The 22234-nt window shown below is 40.2% G+C and overlaps 4 protein-coding genes across 7 annotated transcripts; 2 read left to right on the top strand and 2 right to left on the bottom strand.

Moving 5' to 3' along the window:
• Nucleotides 20–2514, bottom strand: LOC8074803. 2 transcript variants are annotated; one of them, XM_021460142.1, is made up of 6 exons: nucleotides 2314–2514; nucleotides 2150–2220; nucleotides 1138–1186; nucleotides 942–1048; nucleotides 658–737; nucleotides 20–542 (listed from the first exon to the last, which is right to left on the bottom strand). In XM_021460142.1, the coding sequence occupies exons 1-6, from the start codon at nucleotides 2360–2362 to the stop codon at nucleotides 242–244; spliced, it is 657 nt and encodes a 218-aa protein (XP_021315817.1). In that variant the 5' UTR covers nucleotides 2363–2514; the 3' UTR covers nucleotides 20–241. The 2 variants fall into 2 exon arrangements, with proteins under 2 accessions (XP_021315817.1, XP_021315818.1); XM_021460143.1 differs by having other exon boundaries at nucleotides 1138–1223; nucleotides 2314–2503.
• LOC8066195 (pre-mRNA-processing ATP-dependent RNA helicase prp5) lies at nucleotides 3951–9096 on the bottom strand. 2 transcript variants are annotated; one of them, XM_021460269.1, is made up of 6 exons: nucleotides 8916–9096; nucleotides 5242–5911; nucleotides 5048–5152; nucleotides 4629–4732; nucleotides 4487–4549; nucleotides 3951–4332 (listed from the first exon to the last, which is right to left on the bottom strand). In XM_021460269.1, exons 2-6 carry the CDS (start codon nucleotides 5903–5905, stop codon nucleotides 4168–4170), a joined length of 1101 nt encoding a protein of 366 aa, XP_021315944.1. In that variant the 5' UTR covers nucleotides 5906–5911; nucleotides 8916–9096; the 3' UTR covers nucleotides 3951–4167. The 2 variants fall into 2 exon arrangements, with proteins under 2 accessions (XP_021315944.1, XP_002452507.1); XM_002452462.2 differs by having other exon boundaries at nucleotides 5242–5906.
• On the top strand, nucleotides 13102–18071 carry LOC8066194. Of its 2 annotated transcripts, XM_021459012.1 has the most exons (11): nucleotides 13102–13422; nucleotides 13565–13749; nucleotides 14172–14406; nucleotides 14570–14656; nucleotides 14871–15040; nucleotides 15372–15514; nucleotides 15645–15822; nucleotides 15927–16524; nucleotides 16738–16850; nucleotides 16930–17173; nucleotides 17492–18071. In XM_021459012.1, the coding sequence occupies exons 1-11, from the start codon at nucleotides 13240–13242 to the stop codon at nucleotides 17717–17719; spliced, it is 2364 nt and encodes a 787-aa protein (XP_021314687.1). In that variant the 5' UTR covers nucleotides 13102–13239; the 3' UTR covers nucleotides 17720–18071. The 2 variants fall into 2 exon arrangements, with proteins under 2 accessions (XP_021314687.1, XP_021314688.1); XM_021459013.1 differs by lacking the exon at nucleotides 13565–13749 and having other exon boundaries at nucleotides 13103–13422.
• LOC8074802 (alcohol dehydrogenase-like 6) lies at nucleotides 18942–22227 on the top strand. The gene is made up of 10 exons (XM_002454181.2): nucleotides 18942–19103; nucleotides 19202–19338; nucleotides 19552–19598; nucleotides 19696–20018; nucleotides 20165–20247; nucleotides 20326–20401; nucleotides 20481–20542; nucleotides 20741–20836; nucleotides 20933–21094; nucleotides 21749–22227. The coding sequence occupies exons 1-10, from the start codon at nucleotides 19052–19054 to the stop codon at nucleotides 21863–21865; spliced, it is 1155 nt and encodes a 384-aa protein (XP_002454226.1). The 5' UTR covers nucleotides 18942–19051; the 3' UTR covers nucleotides 21866–22227.

Genomic DNA, 22234 nt, shown 5'->3' with positions numbered 1-22234 from the left:
AGATACATGACACAGAAAATTTGGCGTTGACCTTCTACGGCAATGGAATGTAAAAACGCTTAACAGATAGTAGGGGAGTAGCAGCATAGCAACATTAACGCAGCTTTCCATTCAATCCTGATGCAAAACACAACCTAATGATAGTACATTAAAAAAACTAATATACAATCTACATTTTGCCGTTTGGAACGCAGACATCTGACAGTAAATAGTCCAGTTCCCATAGGGCTCACATGATCAACTATTCTTCGTCCGAACTCTCATAAGCTAAACCAAGCAAACTTCCAGCTGTGTTCTGTTGCTTCACCTCTCTTGGGTTATCTAGCCTTGGCGCTGTATGGTCAGGATTCACAATCCCATGAGATGATCCCTTCTCACCCACAAGTAGTCCCGAGGCCGACTGGTTCTGCGATGAAGACAACTCGCTGACAGAATCTTCTTCCCCATGCTTAGGCTTATTGCTATCTGTTGGCTGTGACGGGCTGCTAACTTTTGGTCGCTTTGGTTTGATCCCAACAATGTTCTTCAAAAGATCTTGTTGCCTGTCCATAACACAAGCACCCAAATCATAAGAACGAAAAGGAATTGCTCATTTTGGGGTATATATAAAGAAAAGGTACTATTAAAGGATGGAGATCTGTCTTGAAGGCAGCTTACCTTATATCACTTTTAGGTTTAGGTTCAACACGAAGAGCCACAGGGACAGCAGGTGTAGAATCAGCTAAAATTGCTGCTTTGTAATGTCAGAGTTAAAGATAGCAAAGAGATAGCTTAGACCACATGTTGTTTCTATTGCACTATTCCAACGGAAGGAAACTGAATTGTAAGGGTGCGAAAAGTTTCATGCTAATGTAGAAAAGCTAACTGAACCATATTGATCAGATTGTATCCTAAACTGTATAACAGGAAAAGCGAGGTTATTGATGTTTAATAAGGGATATCTTAAAAGCAGCAAATGCCCGCTTCTCCGTACGACGAAGAAGACGCTCGGCATCTTCCTCAGCTTCCATCTGCTCTTTCAGGTAAAGCAAATCATCGCTGTCCAATGCTGAAGAACACAAAAGTAGCATAGATGACAAGGTTAACAAGGAACCTACAACTCTACAAGGGTCTTCCTGTAAAAGAAGCATGAAATACCTCCTCGCCCATGAAGGTAGCCTCCCCTCTCACCAGCAACCTCTTGCATCTGTTGGTATCAACCACCGAGTAGAGAGCCAAAATCCCTGTCAGGGCATGTTATAAGAACATTGTACGCTGGCACCTATTGGAAATGCTTATTCATTTAACAAAGCGTTCAAGGAAAAGTAAGGCATCCTCGTGTGACCAAAACCAGCAAAAAATGTTATTTCACCAAAACATTAGCATTGGTCTGAAGAATGCTGCAGGACTGCAGTCTAAATCTAAGGAGACCTTTAACTTTATCTTTTCACAACAAAACCAACCCAAATGTATATCTAGGATGCAGGTCTATAACAGAAACATCTACAAAGAACTTAGAAATCACAAATTGCTCAAATGCATGGATTGTTCGCTGAGACACAACGTTTTTCTCTTAGATCCAAAAGAAGAAGGCCTAGGCCTATTCTCAACTGTAGAATTTCAACAAACTAACTACACTGGCAAGCTACAAATTTTTTGTCACAGTTCAAATTGGTTCTTAACAGCCTCGTTAAAAATCTGAAGGTTTCACTCGGTAAAAACTACTTCTCCACTAGTCAAGGAAAACAAAACAAACAGTACATGACATCAGCTCCAACTTGGCATGTCGATTCATTCAACAATCCAAATTGTTCATTGTGAGACTTGCACATAACTTAGTTATCAGCAAACAACAACACTAAATAGTAATTACCACTAAATGCATAGGATAACTACGTTGAGAGTAGCACTGCCATATCCATTCCCCCCCTCCCCCCTCTCCCTCCCCAGCAAGAAACACCACCGCAACATTCCCCTCCCCAGGAAGAAACACCAGTGGAAACATTTTTAACAGAAGTAGGTAGCTAGATGGCTAATTAAAATTTCGAAATGACTCTATTACTTAACATGCCTACATTTAACCCAGAAAAAAAAAACCTAAAACGAACATACAGGTATGCAGAACACAACAGTAAGCCGGAGCAGAGGTTGCAAGACGATTCGGTCTAACCTTTGCAACCATGCGCTGGAAGGTGATGTCCTCATCGTCGATCTTGTCCTTCCCTTTCCCAAACTTCCTGTCTGCGCATGCACGGAGCCAAACACCCCATTCAGGAACTAGAAAGAAAAAACAGGGGCGGGTAAATCGACGAATCAGCGGAAGGAGGCACGCACCTTTGGGGTCGCTGAGATTGGTGTACTCGCGGACCTCGCGTCCGGACATGGCCGGGGCTGACGACGGGAGGACGCGAAACCCTAACCCTGCCTCGTGTCTCCGAGCGGAAGCTTCTCGAGACTAACCGCGCGGGGTGCCCCTCCGGAGTCTGTCGATTGGGCTGTTCTGTGTTGTGTTCTGTCTGAGGGGGAGGATGGAGATTGGAGAAGCGGAATCTGAATTCGCGTGGCTCTGGCCCATACCTGGGCAACGGGCCGGGCCGGCCCGGCCCGGCACGACACCGGGCCGGCCCGGCACGTTGCCTAACGGGCCGAGGGGGCCCGTCGTGCCCTGCGGGCCGTGCCTTACCGGCCTGTGGGCCTGACCTCCGGCCCAGGCACGGGCCCGTGGGCCTTTTTGCGTACCGGGCGGGCCCGTCAGGCCGGGCCGGCCCATAGCCCGTTGAACAATAACATATCAATAAACACAAATTTAAAAGCATATTTCAAACACATTCATCAATTCATCACTTCATCAGTATAAAGAACACATTCAAATACATATGACATATGTAGAGAATAGATTTAGATATCAAAATGAGTTATTTTATACAATATTGTTATTTGGCGGGCCGGGCCGGGCCGGGCCGGCCCGCGGGCCTGAAGTGCAGCCCAAGCACGGCCTGCAGCACCGTGCCGTGCCAGCCCGAGCCCAATGACCTTCGGGCCGGGCCGGGCTAGGGCCGGGCCAAAATGACGGGCTTCGGGCCGTGCTCACGGGCTCGGGCTGCATGCCCAGGTATACTCTGGCCTCTGGTCTCGAAGAGCGGCGGAGGACTCTTGAGGGCTGGGCCCTGGGGTCGAGGCCCAATTTGGATTCAGATTGATGGCCCAAGGCCTTGTTTAGTTTACCCCGAAAATAAAAAAAGTTTTTAAAATTTCTCGTCACATCCAACCTTGCGTCACATACATAAAACATTAAATATAGATAAAAATAAAAAATTAATTACATAATTTATCTGTAAATCACGAGACAAATCTTTTGACCCTAGTTAGTTTATGATTAGACAATATTTGTCACAAACAAACAAAAATGTTATAATAACAAAATCTAAAAAATTTTCACATCTAAACAAGACCCAAGATGTGACAAGAAAAAACGGATAAGACCATGTGACATCGTGCATCTCGAACTCGCAATCGTAAGTTTTTTTTAGAATTAAGTTACTGTATGAGAAGAAATCTGCCTGTGCAATCGATTATCAAGGAGGATATTTCATCTCTTCCATAGACGGTACAATCCGTCGGTTATTGAAAGTCATAGGAAAATTTCGATTTAGGCTTGTTTAGTTCACAAAAAAATTCTAGATTTTACATCACATCAAATGCACATGCCTGAAGCACTAAATATAGATTTAAAAAATAACTAATTACGCAGTTTATCTGTAATTTACGAAACAAATTTTTTAAACCTAGTTAATCTATAATTGAACAATAATTACCAAATACAAACAGTACCCAAAACAAAAAAAATTCACCAACTGAACAAGGCCTTACTTTCATCCCAAATTGCACAAGACAGGCTCAGCACCTCTCATCCAGGATGGTCAGAATTCGAGTCGTGAAGGACTCAAACCAAAAATCTTCGGGCGCAAAGAGAGAATAACCTGCTAATTACTCCAGAATGATGACAAGAATGTAAATTTATAAGTGCAATCAGACAGAGATGTTCTAGGGCTTCAAGATAACCCGGCAACACAATTAACGTAAACCAGCCAGGAAAATTTATAAGTGCAGAAATAAACAAGACACTGTAGATTGTACAGAGCAAGCTCTCTGAATTTTTCAATGCCGCAGCATCTGCAAGCAAAGTTTCTAGAGGCCAAGGCCGACCGTCCTGCCATCTCTCCTGCGGAGGCCTGCTATGTAATGCTTCTCCAGGTTGGTGTCGAGCTCCTCCAGTTTCTTGGCTTCGTCCGCCGAGCTCCCGGCCTTGTTCTCGACCATGCTTTCCTGAACTGGGGCACTGCTCTTCACACCCTGCGACATACCATAGCCACCAAGGCATCCTCAGACTCTAAAACCGTGTTAGTGCATTGCAGAGTAATGAGGTATATGTCTTACTGAAATGGAATAGGAATAAATTTGCAAGGACTAAAATGTTCAAAACTGAGCTTGGAAGCGAGGGAATTACCATGAGTTTGTTAAATTTCTCTTGGCGCTCCCGATCAGAGAACAACTCCCAACGTTTACTTGTCTGTAGCATCAGGGATAACGAACTGAATGAAACGAAAACAGGAAAAAAAAAAAAGGGTCATATATTCACTGAAACCTACCTCTTCCGAAGGATTACTCTTTTTGTTACCCCAAAGAAGCTTTTTCTTCTGATCAGTGGATAGGCGTCCAGTTCCAGGACCAAATGCTGCAATGTTCCTATTCACTGCCATAAAACACAAAGGGATGGTTAATGATGCAAGTCAAAGCTCAAATTGTCAGGAAATATGTTTACTACTATGGCCATCTCACTGGATGTCATATGTTTCTTGTGTTATCAATTATCAGTGGCTCAGTGCAATGTTCAGAACATCAAAATCATCAAATACTATTTCCCTTTTCTTTAAAGCATGCAGCATTGCTGATAGGTGAACGCGCCAATGTAAAGACAAGCACCAGAGAAAAAAAACAAATTAGCTAAGGAGAATATAGATCTTGGAGATATTATAGGAATGGACACAAAAAGTGTTGAAATGTGTACCTAATTCAGCAGCTTTCATAGCTGCAACTTTAGCTGCATTCACACCATCTACGGTTCCTGCAGAGTTATCCAAGGCTTCATTTGTGGCTGAGGATGGTTTGGCATCTGTGGAATTCCATAAATTTATGCTCCGAGACTGAATATAGAAAAGTAAGCACAAAAAAGAGAGTACATGAATAAAAAAATCAACCCACCCCCTGGATTATCAACATTTGGCCCAGAAGAGCTGAATAAACTTCTTTTCTTCTCCCTAGTTTCCACCAAAGCTTCTTTCTCAGTTTCCTTTCCATTTCTCCTCTTCAGGACCTCCTCCTCTTTGATGGTTTCCTTGTTCTTACGAACAACCCTGTGATGATCTCTATCATCTCCATAACCTCTGTACTCTTGCTTTCTTGCATCTGTATATTTATTGTATTCTCCACCATCATTCTTTTGATAGCCAGACTCCTGCTTTCCTTCAATTATACTCCTTTGATCTCGATTGACAGATTTTTCTCCGTATCTGCCAACATCTCGATGGTCACCACGTGATCTACCAGATGTGCTATCATGTTTTGAGCGATCATAATAAGTATCAGCCCTTGATTCCCGGTCTGACCGAGAGGCTCTTGGATGGTTCCTACCATAATCATCAACGTACTTATCATGGTACCTCCTATAGTCATCATGCCTCTTGGATTCACGTGATGTTCCATAGGAATGCTTATCAGAGTGCCTACCCGATTCATGACCTCTTCTAGCATCACATGTGTCATCTAGATCTCTTGAGTTATCCTTCCTTCCAGAAGTATCATTATCTTTGTCACAACCTTCCTTGTATTCAACTGGGCTATGACTCCTCCTACGCTTAGAATTCATCCTACACTTAAGAGTGTCTATCAATTGAACAGCAATTCAATAGTTTACTATATACTAGGACTTTGAAGCGCATAAGTCAGTATTAACACCAAACATCATCGTTTAATGGCAACATGATCAGAATGCATCACTGATTGTTACATGAAAAGTTTTGCAGAAATGAATTGAAGCTATATTGGAAGAACCAAAGAGAAACAATAGCACATAGTATCCACAGTTAAAGTACATGATTACACGAATCTGAAAGTTGATGAATCCTTCATTTTTACTAAATTTGTCTCCCAATGCATAATATATGGATGCCACATCATGTCTAATGGACAATAGTTAAATAATAATAAGAGAAGCTTCGGTTAAATGACTTTTGGTTGAAATTGTGGGAAAAAAACAAGCACTTTTTCCATGAAATGGCACTGGTCAAAGGAAATGACAATTTTTAACACCCCCCCCCCCCCCCAAAGTCCCTAAAAAATAGAAACAGGCTAAAAATCATACAGCACCATTGAAACCAATTTCTAGGAAGTGTTTCAAATACTGTTTTAAATCTGAATCTAAATCCAGCCGATTTAAATTTCATTTTTTGTGTTCAGGGCGCTATTTGGAATTGGTAAGTTTCCCCTAAATGATAACATCTAAACAAGCACAGCAGCAGCAGCCAGCAGGGGAGCAACCACGGCACCAGTTGTGCCATTGTGCCATGGAGCAGATCATCGTGTTTGTGGATGCTGATCTCACGCTGCATGTCTAGGCAAGAGAGTTCAGGCAGAAGCCATTGAAGGATTCACATTGATAATCAGCAAGGATCTAGATGTTCTAATCATCTTCCTCACAGATTCATCACTGTTTCTCTCCCTTGGAGAGATGGAGAGGAGCATGTAGCTCTAAAGGGAGTCAACTAAAATTCCAGATCTAGACATTTAACGGGAGAAGAGAAGAATCACATTATGTTGGATTAGTATACAAGTGGAATCACGCCTATCCTTCATGGCACCAAACAACTTGACTGTGGAATTAGTTTCCATTTTCAATTTTTAATTCCTAGGCACCAATCGGGGGCTTTAGTAGTAAAGTCATTTAACCAATCCTCAGAGGCTCAGAACATACTAGTCTGCCAATAAATGATATGTAGTTACCAATGGTTTCAAGGAAGCCTAACGTTAGAGGTTGTTACTTAGGTCCAAGGAGGAAAAGAAAAAAGAAACATAAGTCCAAACTGTAGTTCCTCAGTTCATGCACAGGCTAAATAAACAAGTGTAGGTTAGTGAATGAAATGGACATAAACTGCATTACATTTAACCTGAGTCCTATGGAAGAAATAAACCATAAACACATAATACTATCAAGGAATGAAACACGCAAATGACCATTAAGGTCCCTTGAGGAAATCGAATATAGCATCCCACATTCCCATTGGCGTGGTCTGCTGTATTTTCTTGGCCATATCAATAGGGAGCTAACAGAGTGATACTCCCTCAATTCCAAATTATAAGTCATTCCACGAATCTTGGAGAGTCAAAGCATTTCAAGTTTGACCAAATTTATATAATAAGATAATAATATATATATGATACTATCTAAGTATCATTAGATTCTTCATCAATTATATTTTAATAATATACCTATTTGATGCCATAAATCTTTGTACTTCTCTCTATAACTTTGGTCAAACTAGTTGAGATGCTTTGACTCTCCAAGATTCTTGAAATGACTAATAATTTGGAATGGAGGAAGTAGGTTTGTAACTGATTTGTTTAGGGTGCTGGCAATTTGTTACCTGAAAAGGACTTTGGTGAAGCAAGCAAAGAAAGGGGAAAACAGCATGCTGAAATAATATTTAAAATATGGAGATTAAGCACCACCGGTGTCAAATTGTGAAAAACAAAACACTTACTCTAAGGCAATGGACATGTCAGAATCTAGCACAAATTTGTGCTGTATAGTTTCTAGCACTGATATATTGTAGAACATTATGCAAGCTGATATATGATATTTATATTTTTGAAAGCCAATAAATTAAAAAAAAATGCAGAAGTGCAGGCAAAGAACTATATGGCTTATGCAAAATACCCAAAACGAAATTTCAGTGCAGAAATCAGTCCAAAATCACAATTCCCTAATTCTCTAAACCTAACAATTGAAGTCACCCTGTCAGCACTGGCCATGGAGACCTCCCTCCTCGCATATCTATGTCATTTGGGATATCTGTTCCTGCATTTTTTCTGTTGATAAAGTCACTATTATGTCACGAGCATAGTCACAAAGTTCCAGTCCCAGGTCAGCCAGGTCAAGAAATGTTGTAAGCTACTTGCGAAAGGTTTTTACAAGGCGCAAAAGCGAATGTCCCCACATTCCAGAGTCAAGAAGGATGCGGATTCAACTCTGTTCCCTGTGACTATAGTTACAACTTACAGCATTGTGTAAAAGCTTAAGGTGGTTTGTAAACAATTCAAGGTTTTCTAATGGGTTAAAATGCAATGATTAAGCATGCTATTTGAGTTTTTGATAAATAATGACCGATGCATAATTCCTCAAATCTGCGTCGCAAAACATGTATTTTTCTATGTGGTATTCAAATCCTTGAGTGCAAACTTCGACAATTAGGGCCTGTTGGGATCAGCTAGGGCTACTTATTAGCTGAGAGTAAAACTTAGCCCAAGGGATTGGCTAACAACTAGTTGGAGGCTTGGCTAAAAAATTAGCTCACCTATTAGCCCCCTGTTCGGATGAGTTAGGGCTACAAATTAGCTAGCTAACAATTATATCTATGCATCCAAACAAGCCATCAATCAAGCAACCTGTTCTTTCTAATCTCTGAAATAAGGAAGTCAGCTAACAATGATCACCAAGAACAGGGGCGGATCCAGTAAAGGGGCATCGGTATACACATGTACAACCAATAATTTTTGCAAAAGCTTCGAAGTTAGGATCGTCAAATATCTAGATAGCATTAGGTTAGGGTTTCGGTGCTCAGCTTCGCAGAGCATGAAGGGAAGAGAAGGGGTGGGAGTACCTGGTGGGTGCTCGTTGCCGGCGAAGAGACCAACGAAAGCCTCAGCACCTGGCTTAGGGCGGCGGCGGCGGTGGCGACGGCGGCCCACGAGTCGTCGGAGAGCGAGAGGAGGGCGAGGAGACAGACAGAACACGGGCTCCTCCCTTTTTTTCTGACAACTGAATGCAGCGGACGGAAGGGGAGATCCTGAACCAAGGCCTTGTTTAGGCCTTGTTTAGTTAAAAAAAAATACAAAATTTTTCAAAATCTCTATCACAACGAATTTTACGGCACATGCATAGAGCATTAAATATAGATAAAAATAATAATTAATTACATAGTTTGTCTATAATTTGCGACACGAATCTTTTGAGCTTGGTTAGTTCATAATTTGACAATATTTGTCAAATACAAACGAAATTGCTACGGTGTTCATTTTGCCAAAAATTTTGCAACTAAACAAGACGTTCAAAAAAAAAATTATAAAATTTTTCTCATTCTTAGTTACATAGAATATTGCAGCACATACATAGAACATTACATATAGATAAAAAAATAACTAATTATACAGGTTATCTGTAATTTGCGAGATAAATCTTTTGAATCTGGTTAATCCATAATTAAACAATATTTATCAAATATAAACGAAAGTACTATACTATTCATTTTGCAAAAAAAAAATAGAACTAAACAAAGCCCAAAAGAAACGATCTGATAGGCCACGTCTCCTTTTTTTTTTTTCTCGCCCGTCCGATCGTGCCAATGCGCATCGCGTACTCCAGACATACGTCAGAGGGTCCTCCTTTTTTCTACCGGGAGAGATGGCATCGCGAGTCACCACGATCCAAATTCCAAACGGTTTCTACCTAATTTGTGTCATTTTCTACGCTCGACTTGCCATGAGCCAATATTCAGACATATGTGCGCGCACAGTCTTTTTGTATGGACTAGTTACCCCTTTTTTTTTCTTCTCACCTACAAACCGAACTCCATGGTATAGACATTTAACATATCTACAAATTATATGATTCAGAATGTATTGGTAGCAATAGCAAAAATAAATAATAACCAAAATAATATTTTTATGACATACATTGTTCCTCACTTATTTCAGGAACTTTTTAGAAAGTCAAATTTTGCAAACTGAAGAACCACTTTTTAGTTATAATCCCCTACTACTTTCAAGGAAACAATCGTTGCTCTTTAGCTTGTGGAGATTGATTAAGAGCTCAAGAGCTGCTAAGAAACTAGACCATTTATCCAACCTACTGATACTGGAATTATAATTAAGAGTATTTTGGTTAAAATATAATGCAACTAGCCAAATATACATGTAGTTGTCGGTACATTTTGACTATTCAACATCTAGGACATAATTTTTCGGTGGTACCCTTTCAAAATCTAGATGATCCAGGTGGGCTTAGGGTTGGTCAAACTCGTCTTAACCCAACATTAACAGTTCGGAGAGAGTCACGTCCCTGCTCAGAAAACTACCGGGTTGAACATGTTCAGTGCCAAGTTAAGACGCTTTGCGACTAACTCTTCAGGACCCACGCTTCTGAGTCTAATACGTTTAGCCCTCAAGTCACCAACGAGTAGGTGCAACAAATACATATGACATGCTCTACCAAAAAAAGTTTAAATGGAGTTTACAAACCTCTAAAATAAAGTTGCGGTCTTATAAATACCGCAACCAAAACTCCACAACTTTTTCTATCCAAATACACTCTTTCTTTACAGCACCTCAGGTACTATTGTAAAACATTGCATTCACATAAATCTAGAAAAAAGGTGTATCCAAACAAACTTGCTCTGTTTGGGCCAACTTAGCCATAGTATCAATTAGCCCAAATCAAATTGAATAAGTCTAAGCTTGCTGTAACTAATGGTGTGATTATAATTAAAATGCAATACCTAAGTCTTATGTTGTGTGCTATTAAACTTTGAAATTATTTCGGTTTGTTAACTAATTAAATTTGAGCGGAGAAATAGTGTAAGAAAATTCATAACACTTAGAAAATGTAACAATAGACTACCTTAAAATTAGATATTCTGAATTCTCTAACTCTTTTGTTACTATTGGTCCCAGGTAACCTCATCACAAGGAGAAGATCCAATTAGATGAGTTGGGTCAAGCAAGCTACTAAGAAAGCCAAAACTCGGAGGGAGTACCATGGTGACTTGACAGATAAGACATCAACTTATTATACTTAGAAGCCTACTATAATAGATACTATCGGACCTGGCTTGTCTTGCTTGTAACAAACTAGAAAAATAATCAGATTCAATTGTGATTACATGATACAAGCTCTACCCTTTTGAATATATAAGGAATTGTATGGTCCCCTAAATTGGTATCTTGATTTATAGCTATAAACACTCGCATCGCAAAGCACCACCACATCAAGCACATGCCATATAGAGAAATTGTTTTTCACTAGACATGGTGTACACCGTATGTGAAACCAATATAAATACTTGTCCCATGTGCAACCCTCTCTGACCCTTTGATTTTCTACGTGTGAAACATTGATTACTTGTCAAAAGCAAAATCCTACGATACTTGGCATTGCGTAAGTCGCTGAAATGAGTTGTGTACATCATATCCAATACATAAGTTGAGTGTTATTAGATGAAATTCTAATAAACAATTTGTTAGAGCATCTCCAAGAAAAATATTCTAAATTTCATGTTCCATATTTTCATTTAGCTATGCACCTCATAAAATTCATTCTCCATATTCCAAAAGATAGCTATATCTTCAGAGAAAGACATGAAATTTAAAACAATGCAAACATGGCACTAGTTGTCAGCCTCACATACACCAAAGATAGCAAGCAGGCCGACTAGCCAAATTTTGCTTCGAGGCTTATGAGACAGCATGTCGAATAGGATAGCAATTGCATTTGGCTAGTCTGTTGGAGGCCAAGTTTCTAGAGTTTTAACTAAAAATAGTAATAACAAGTTAGATAGCGATTCTCCTGGGCATACTGATAGAAAAGACTTGATGACTAGCTAGTTAGAGCATCTCTAAGAGCTTGGCTAAAATTAGTAGCTAAATTCTAATGTTTAACCATTTTGTAAAATAGATAACTTCTTAAAAAAGAAGAGATTTACAACAGCCTTGCTATCAGATAGCTAGTGCCTGTGGTTGGCTATATATGGCCAACGAAAATCAAGGGATAGCAAACTTTTTATTTTATAAAACAAAATAACACATCTGTTGGAGCCTATTTTTCTACTATAGAAGTTCTAAAAGGTCTCCATAATAAGAATAGCAAAGTTGTTGTAGTTGCTCTTAAGAGCATCTCCAAGAGCTTTTTTTAAATCTCACTCTCCAAATCATCATTTGGAGAGTCATTTGCATAAAAATCGTTTTCTATATTTTTTTTACTTTCCAACAGTTTTGCTAAATCTCATGCGCACTCTAGAGAGCCATTATCGTCTTCTATATTTGGCTAGCGAAAAACCCGGAATAGACAATGACTATATTTGAATGACTATTTAGAGAAGCTGTTGGAGGGTAGTTTTTTTTATCAAAATTGCTATTTCTAGCCTTTAGAAAGAATATGCAAAGTCTTTTGGAGATGCTCTAAAGGTGTAGCTAAAAAATCGGCACTTATTAGCCTTCTTGTTAGATAGTACTTATTTTTAGCGAGATAACAGTTAGCTTATGCGTAAAAAAATAGCTTTTCGTTATTAAAAAAACAGTTAAAGTCTATTTGCTTGTCTAAAAAAATTAAAAGTATTGTTTGCTAATTTGTTATGAGACTCTTGATTTTTATCTAACTTGCTAAATTTTTTATTTGGTAAATTTCAGAAGCCCTCTAGGTGTTGGGGGCACGGTGTGAGATCTCAAAGGGTCAAGGGCGGCGAGCCGTCTCCCAGTCCCCTCTGTCTCATAGACAATGATAACCCTACTCTAGGTCTTGTTTAGTTTTCGAGAAATTTTGCAAAAAGTTTCAAATTTTTCGTCACATCAAATTTTATGGCATATATAAACCATTAAATATAAATTAAAAATAACTAATTACATAATTTATCTATAATTTGTGAGATGAATCTTTTAAATCTAGTTAGTTTATAATTAAACAATATTTATTAAATATAAACGAAAGTGATAAAATCTCCGTTTAAAAAAAATTGCAACTAAAAAGGCCCGAAGAAGCAAGCACGCAGAGGGCACTGTGCCGTTGCGCGTATTACGGCGCGGCGGAGGCGGAAATTCCCGAGCCGCGTGTTGCCAGTCTGACAGAGTAAACGAAGGCACGAACGCGACGCTTCCAGTCCAAGCAACCGAAGCGGGGCGACAGCCGAGGGCGGCCGGCATGGGGATCGTGGAGGCATGGGTGCGGGAGAAGCCCATCCGCACCTTCCTAGCCCGACTCGCCCAGCGCCGGGCGGAGGCGGCCGCCGCCTTCCTCGCCTCCCCCTCCGCCACCGCGGTCATCGACGGCGAGGGCGGCGGCGACGGGAGCATCCCGCAGCTCTCCTCCGTCGCCAACTCCGTCGTCTCCCGCTGCTCAAGGTAGCGTCTTCACCTGACACGAATCTACTTCGATAGGGGTTGGCTATAGAAAGAAGTTCGATCTGAGCTATACACTGATCATTCAAAGACTACGCACTAGTGTTTTTTGTGACCGTGATTGGTGTGTCTACCACGGCTCCAGAGGATCGCACTAGAACTACACCCAAATGCCGCAGACTGCTGTTGTCCCCGAACTCGATTGGTACTAGAAGTCCCGAAGTCTAGAATTGCAGCACAGAGAACTCCATTGGGTGATTGCTGGGAAAAAGATAGAGCAATCTCAACATTTTGCTGGCCTGAGCATTTAATTGGTATATTTGTCCTGTGGTAAGGCTTATTCTTCCTATCAAATAGTGAAAGGACACATATCCCACTCGTCAACAATTATTCCTTACAGAAATACAATAAGACTGAAATTACCTATTACTGGACATGTGCACTTCACACTTAAACTTGCCAGAGTTCACACTTAATTTCAGCATGGAGTTTTCATTAAGTTTGGGCATGTTGTGAACGGAGGTAGCAAGCTACATAAAGTGGGCACAATTAGATCTAGTAAAGCTGAACTCATTCTATGCTAAGTAGGATGTCATAGTTAGCACTGATATTAAAATCGGCTCATGATCCTATAGCCTCTCAAGTTCATATTTAACGATAGCTTTGTTGTTGACGTGATTTTTCTTGGTTCCTGCCAAGATGCTCTGTTATGAACTGAAAGTCCTTTGTTTCCTAACTTATATCAATTTCAGGATTCTTGCTCTTTCAATTGAGAACTTACAGCAAAGCTTTGAGACTGATTTTCCACACAATTGTAATGAGGCTAATACATATGCAAGAGACCTTTTAGAGTATTGCTGCCACAAAGCTCTTCATGAAGTTACTACACGTCCAGACTATTTGGCTGATAAGAATCTTCGCCGCTTGATGTTTGATATGATGCTTGCATGGGAAACCCCAGGCGCTCAGGATGCGTCAGTAGAAAATGTGAGAAGTTTTCAAGGCTGCATTCTTTTTAAGCAACCCATTTTGGCACCTTATTCATCATATGGATATCTTTGAAAGGAAAAAGATCATGACCATGTCTTCATTTTCCTTAGCCTTCACATTGTTAAATTATGTTTTTCTTTCTTGCTGTTGTGGTGGTCAGGGTTCTATTGTGCGTGATTCCCTTGAGATTGAAGATGAGGATGAGGGGTCAATTTTTTATGCAAATTCCACAAGATTGGCTGTTCAAGTTAGTTCTCTACTGACAATCATATTTATTCTGTGGCAATACACATGATAATCTATTGGCTTTTATATATAGGTTGATGACTACTGACAACCATATTTATTCTGTGGCAATACACATGATAATCTATTGCCTTCTATATATAGGTTGATGACTACTGACAACCATATTTATTCTGCGGCAATACACATGATAATCTATTGGCTTTTATATATAGGTTGATGACAAGAAGACAGTCGGGTTAAGTGCTTTTGCACGAATAGCACCTTCATGCCCAATAATAGCTGACCTGGTTACTGTCCACAATCTGTTTGATGCACTTACAAGTTCATCTGGAGGCCGATTGCACTTTCTTGTTTATGACAAGTATCTCAAGAGTTTAGACAGGTAATGAATAAATAAAACTTCTTAAATTGTCAAAAATTTATTTGAGATCTATCTTACCCCTCTTTTGTTAATGCATGTATTGTGTTCGTGCATAAATAATTGAAACCTCACTATTGAAATGATGATTCCAAGCTAAGCATATCAGTTATCCCTCTGCAACTGAGGTTGCGTTGTGATTAGGTTTTGATGGTTGCATTTGGATCTGGAATTCAGGATATTTATGTTATAGAAGAAACTAGGAGAAATGGGGTTGTAGTATTGTGGATCTTTAGTAGTTCATGATATGATTGATCCAATGAGGTACTAAGAGCATCATTATTGTTATTTACAGGGAATTGAGGTCTGTGAAAGGTATCATGCAATCATCACTTGCCTCAAGTTTTCATCTTGATGCTGGAGAATGCATATTAGCTATTGATGGAGACAAGCCTATTCATCCGGTACTGCAACATATTGGAATATCGGCGTGGCCAGGTGAATTGATTAATTTCCATACAAGTTCTCAACAGGCAGACATGCTCTTTTTGGCCAGGCAGTTAATATGTTCATTCTTTTTGGAATATCAGCATGGCCAGGCAATTAATATGTTCATTCTTTTTGGCAGGAAGATTGGTCCTCACAACACATGCTCTTTATTTTCAGAGTATCAGAGTGGGATATGGTGATAAGATTGTTAAATACGATCTATCAACAGATTCAAATCAAGTGATTAAGCGTGATTTGACTGGACCGCTGGGTGTCCGCCTCTTTGATAAAGCTGTGATGTACAAATCAAGCACTTTGTAAGTATTGAAAGGGCGAAGCATTCTCTGATACCTGCTTTCTTGAAATCTGCTGCTGTCATTCAATGAATTGCCTTCAAAACTAACATCGCCTTGTTTTACAGGACAGAACCAATTTATTTTGATTTCCCTGAATTAGGAGGTCCTTCACGAAGAGACTATTGGTTAGCAATCACCTGTGAAGTATTGCAGGTGAACAGATTTATCAGGAAGTTCAATCTTGGAGATGTTCAGAGAGCAGAAGCACTCTCAAAAGCTATCTTGGGCATTTTGAGATACTCTGCTGTCAAAGAAGCTTTTCATATTGCTCCTTCCCACTTTAAGACAACACTTACTTTTAGCTTAGCAGAAAAGCTTCCAAAAGGAGACATGGTCTTAGAAGCCCTGTATAATAACTATTTCCAACTCCTGGACTCTTCATTGAGACATTTGGCAATTGATTCTGCAGTCGATAAAATGTCAGAGAACCATTCTGTACCATTTTCTTTGTATGCTCTCTCTAGAATGGGTTTTCTTCTGCTGAAGACAAAAGATGAAACTGAAAAGGAAATGAGCTTTTGTGCTGTTTGCTTTGGTGTAACAAAATATCTGCAGGCTGCCCTGAAAGAGTCAATTTGTTACTCTGAGAGAATAGAGTCAGCACGTGCTACAGTCGATCAAGTAAAGGTGGAAGGCATTGATGTAAATCTTGCCCTCATGCAGGTTTGTTTATATCTTCCTTTTCTGGCACATGCAATGGGAAGTAAGTAAGCTTTTTTGTTGCCAAGGAATTATGAAACATGTTGATTTGGATGCAGTCATACTTTTATGCAATCATGCTTCATATTAGTACTTTAGTGGATTTCCTTGGCTTTTCATATTATCCAAGCCTATAGCAAGGTGATTTGCATTCTGATGGATTGCCTTATATTGCAGGAGTTACTCTTCCCTTTCATTCAAGTAGGCAAGATTGTTTACTCTCTCAGCCAATGGGAAGATCCTTTTAAATCACTTCTATTCTTAGCTTTTATGCTGTATGTTATTCAAAGGTAATTTCATTGTTGTTGGCAGATTTTACCAAGTATGCTTATACACATTAATTCAGCTTTCCCCTTTTTTGTTTCACAGGGGTCTGGTCAGTTACATTGTGCCCTTTGTTTTCTTAACTTTTGCTATTATCATGATTTGGCATAAGTATGTTGGAGACGGAAAATTGTTGGAAGTGCTTGAAGTGAAACCTCCTCCAAGTAAAAATGCTGTTGAGCAGATTTTGACATTGCAGGAGGGTATATCCAAGTTAGAAGAGTTTCTACAGGCTGCAAATATTACTCTTCTGAAGTTCAGATCTGTCTTGTTTGCCTGTGTTCCTAAGGTTTGTCTTTTGATCTTTGCTGTTTGACATCTCTGGCTTTCAATATCTTGATAACCAGGCTGTTAGTCCGTATAGGCAAAGAGATGTCAAGCTGTCTTGATATTCTTAATTAAAATTTTACTTTACAAGCTAAGGCATTGTGATGAATGTTTCTTTAGAAGTTCTCAGATTTTGGTTCTGATTCTGTACCCCAACATGTATTTACGCCTTTGCAACATTATGTATTATTTATTGCAGAATTACAAAAGCAGGGTAGACTTGAGCTGTACAAGTGATTTCCAGTTTGGCAAATGCTAATACCATCTTCTGCCTATGCAGGCCACTGAAGTAGTTGCAGCTGTACTTATTGTCACAGCTGCATTTCTTGTCTTCGTACCTTCCAGGCATCTGCTACAGATGTTACTCCTAGAGATGTATACAAGGGAGATGCCCCTAAGGAAACAGAACACTGAAAAATTCCGCAGGCGAATTAGAGAGTGGTGGGCTCGCATTCCTGCTGCACCTGTGCAGATGATCAGACCTAACGAAAGCAAGAAAAAGAGATGACCATGGGCTTTGGGCTCTCGAATAGAAAAAAAATAGCCACAGATTTCACCATTCCCCGGTTTGAACCTGATCAGCTAACTTGTATAGACTTTAACCCTGACTGCGTAGTAATCAAAATGCTACGGAATTCCACTAAAAAACTAGCCTTGGTATAGTGCTGTGTTACTATGAGTGTAAAATGATGGATGCAAAAGAATTATTCATTTTTCTTGCAAGACATTTCTTAGAAGTTTCTAGAGCTCTAATGTGCTCTAGAAGAATTTATCAGATGTTAGGACTAATACTTGGTTGGAATGTAAGGCTCCGTTTGGCAAAGTGAATCCAGTAGGAGTTCTGCCATTTTTTTTTTCCAGATAGAAGTGATTCTTTGCTGATTTCATGAAGTGATTCTTTGAAATTAACTGAGAGCTGGCAGAAGTGAAATGATTCCTGATTTTGAGAGTTTAGCTAAAGAATCATAGTGAATCACTTTCGGCCAACTTCTCTTAAAGAATCAGCTTTCATAGAGAATTAGAATTAGGTAGAGCTTTACCAAACAGGCCAAGGTGATTTCATATGGATTCTCTGAAGTTATTTGCTCTAGCAGAATTGATGCATCCCCATAGCACACCCGGAGAAGCAGCTGAAAGTGTGTCGTATGGTCTAGTTAAGCAAGTGTTTAGGTTTTGTTCTAAGTTAAACTAAGTTTGAGAAAGTTTATGGAAAAATGATGCAATACCTATCTTTTCATAGTATATTTGTTTGGTATACCATTTTTGATGATCCGTTTTAATATAGATATTGAGCTGCTGGAATTGAATTGGGTACCAATATCAAATCATATTGGTTTTGAAGTGAGTTTCAATACCAAATATGTGTTTTGGATATAGATGAAATTACTACTTGGAATCCATAGTGGTAAATACCAATTTGTTTTGGTGTGGATATCATCAAATTGAAAATTCATTCATCTTCTCTTCTCAACCATGCCCATAAGGCCACAATCTAAACACCTTGTGCAGCTCCTCCCATCACCAGCATTATGTGCTCTGTGTATGCGGCAAGATTTGATGTGACGAAAAGTCTTAAAAAGTTAGCATTATGTGCTCTGTGTATGCGGCAAGATTTGATGTGACGAAAAGTCTTAAAAAGTTTTTAGTTTTTAAGATGAATTGAAAGTTAGAAATGGTTGGTGCTACCTAACCCTCCTGAATTCCTTGTCAAAAAAAACCCCGCGGCGTCTGTCTGTCTAGAGATCCCATCCGTCTACAGCACCTACCTCTTCAGTCTTCACACGTCACACCAACCTCGCACAGGAGGGCCGCCGCCCCTGCTCCGACCTCCGAGAACCGAATGGCTGCCGCCGCTGCATCTTCGTCGCCTCCGGCTGCCATCACCTGCCGAGGTACGAGCCCACCCCGCCTGACTTCTCGCGCTGGCTTGTTTACGCCGTTGCGCGCGGCAGCAATTAGAATCGAGTAAAATTGGATGGCTCGCGCGCAGCTGCGGTGGCCTGGGGGCCGGGCCAGCCGCTGGTCATGGAGGAGGTGGAGGTCGCCCCGCCGGGGCCCATGGAGATCCGCGTCAAGGTCGTCTCCACCTCCGTCTGCCGCAGCGACGTCACTGCCTGGCAATCCAAGGTATGCACTAGCACTACGGCACCACCGCTGCAGCTTCTGTTGCGTTTGCTATGAGTAGCCTCGTTCATAGTGATGTTGGATTCTCCCCATTTGTTTGAGAATTCTTGTCAAATCAGAAAAGTTTTTTTTTCTCCCTTATTCTGAGAGCCTGAGATAAACGATCTCTATGAACGAATTTGCCTGTCTGTTTTCTGTTTCAATTCCAACATGCAGGCGCAACCTGATCTGTTCCCTAGAGTCTTCGGCCACGAAGCATCCGGGTGCGCTCTCTTATCTTCCTTAATGCTGCTAAGTGCCGAGCTTTGTGAATTGTGTGTAATAATGACATCTGATGATCTGAACACCTTCGATCTGTAGAGTAGTAGAGAGTGTCGGTGAAGGTGTGACCGAGTTCCAAGTCGGAGACCACGTTCTCACTGTCTTCATTGGGGAATGCAAGAGCTGTAAGCATTGCGTCTCGGGGAAAAGCAACATGTGCCAGAAGCTCGGTTTGGAGAGGAAGGGTGTCATGCACAGTGATCAGAAGACCCGCTTCTCTGTCAAGGGGAAACCTGCGTACCATTACTGTGCCGTGTCAAGCTTCAGCGAGTACACGGTTGTCCATTCTGGATGTGCGGTGAAGGTTGGCCTGACCGTGCCAATGGACAGGGTGTGCCTGCTGAGCTGCGGTGTGTCTGCAGGTAAATCCTCAGGTTCAGAGCTTCAGATATCTGAGAGTAGCTGTGTTAGCTTGTCTGTTTGTAGGAATCAGTGCCTTAGTTACCTTGCATGGTTGCATTTTTATGGTAATCTGATCATCCCTCTTTGTTCATGGTTCCATCTTTAGGACTCGGTGCAGTCTGGAACGTAGCTAATGTATCAAAGGGCTCAAGTGTAGCTATATTTGGTCTTGGGACCGTAGGACTTTCTGTGAGTATCTACATAAGGTTCCATAAGTTAATTACTACACCTCAAGTGTAGTTACGAGACCTGTGTCTGCTGAGTTAGGTCGCTCAAGGTGCTAAGCTTCGGGGGGCGTCCAAGATTATAGGAGTTGACACTAATGCTGAGAAGCAAGAAAAGGGTATGCTACCTGCTACGCTGTCAAGTTGTACACTCTGCTATGAGCCCTCTTCGTGTTAATTATTTTGTTCCTGGTACAGGGAAATTATTTGGTGTCACGGATTTTATTAACCCAGATGAATTGAGTGAACCTGTTCAACAGGTATTTTACAGCACAGAATTGGTCACCTGCTCATCACTCTTTTTTGGTATCATGCAATTCTGCTTGACTGCTAAACTAATAAACTGTTGAATCATAATCACAGTACGGTCTGACAACTTAGTTGGGGAAATAAACAAAAGACAGTGCATTGTTGTTCGGACTAAGTGCATGTAAGTAGATTTTTTTTCATGCTTGCAGGTAATCAAAAGGATTACTGATGGAGGGGTGGATTACTCTTTTGAATGTGTTGGTGATACTGGAGTAGTATCCACTGCACTTCAATCATGTTCTGATGTAATTTCTTGTCTTGCCTTTCCTTTTCATACATTTTTTTGAAACAAATTCTTTTCATACATACATAGTTCACATATCCTGTTCCCTTCTATTCAGGGCTGGGGAGTAACTGTAACTCTTGGTGTACCAAAAACAAAACCAGAAGTGTCTGCTCATTATGCATTTCTTCTATCCGGAAGAACACTGAAGGGATCTTTGTTTGGAGGATGGAGACCTAAATCTGATCTACCTTCATTGGTGGATAAATATGCAGACAAGGTATTTCTGATTTTTTTTCAGAAAAAAATGTTTGGAAATAAAATCACATTAATGATATTAATATATTCCCCCCTTTTTGTGTTATATGAGGAGAGGCAAGATGATCTTAAATATGCATGTTGACATATTGGATGGTGATTGTGTACTAAAATTGATGGCAGAAAACTACTGATTAATATGACACTAACAAAAACGAAACGTTCTGATTTCTTTGACATATTGGTTGAATGTTTTAGGCCCTGTTTAGTTTCCCACCCAAAATTTTTTCATCCATCCCATCGAATCTTTAGACACATGCATGGACTATTAAATGTACATAAAAAAATAAACTAATTACACAGTTTGGTTGAAAATCCCGAGACGAATCTTTTAAGCCTAGTTACTCCATGATTAGTCTTAAGTGCTACAGTAACCCACATGTGCTAATGACAGATTAATTATGCTTAATAGATTTGTCTTGCAGTTTCCTAACGAGCTATGTAATTTGTTTTTTTATTAGTTTCTAAAAACCTCTCCCGACATTCTTCCGACACATCCGATGTGACACCCAAAAAATTTTCATCTCCAATCTAAACAGGGCCTTAAGCTGAAAAATGATTTAGGAAGCATAAACTCACATTGACTACTATTTCTTGTATTCTTGTCACTTATCAGGAAATCCAAGTTGATGGCCTAGTCACGCATGATATACCATTCAGTGAAATCAACAAAGCACTTGAGCTCATGCTAGAAAACAAGTGCTTGAGATGTGTGATTCACATGCCACAGTAACAGGATCCGACAGCTGCACATGATTTCTACCATATGTTACATATCTGCTTTCCCCCTTGATCACCTTTGTGGCTCAACTGCTCAAGTACTTATCAGCACATCGGAGCTCGACTTTTTGCCCTTTTCTGGTGTCCTGGTAAAGTTGTTGTAGATCCAGCTACCCAAGTCCAGAATTGTCCAGAGAACTAGACTGATTTGCTTTTGTATCTTCTTATTACTTTTTCTTCAGGAATTGTCTTACTGATGTTGAATCTGTAATGGCTGCTCTGTTATTTTAATGTTCCAAGTATAAGGCATCAAGCCAATATTGTTCTTCTGTTTAACCTTTGGTTTGATGAATTGAGATTTGAAGGATTCTTGAATCTGTAA

The sequence above is a fragment of the Sorghum bicolor genome, chromosome 4 (genome assembly GCF_000003195.3).
Source record: "Sorghum bicolor cultivar BTx623 chromosome 4, Sorghum_bicolor_NCBIv3, whole genome shotgun sequence".
In the NCBI taxonomy this organism is placed as follows: Eukaryota; Viridiplantae; Streptophyta; class Magnoliopsida; order Poales; family Poaceae; genus Sorghum; species Sorghum bicolor.
This window is presented reverse-complemented; position numbering and strand designations above follow the sequence as displayed.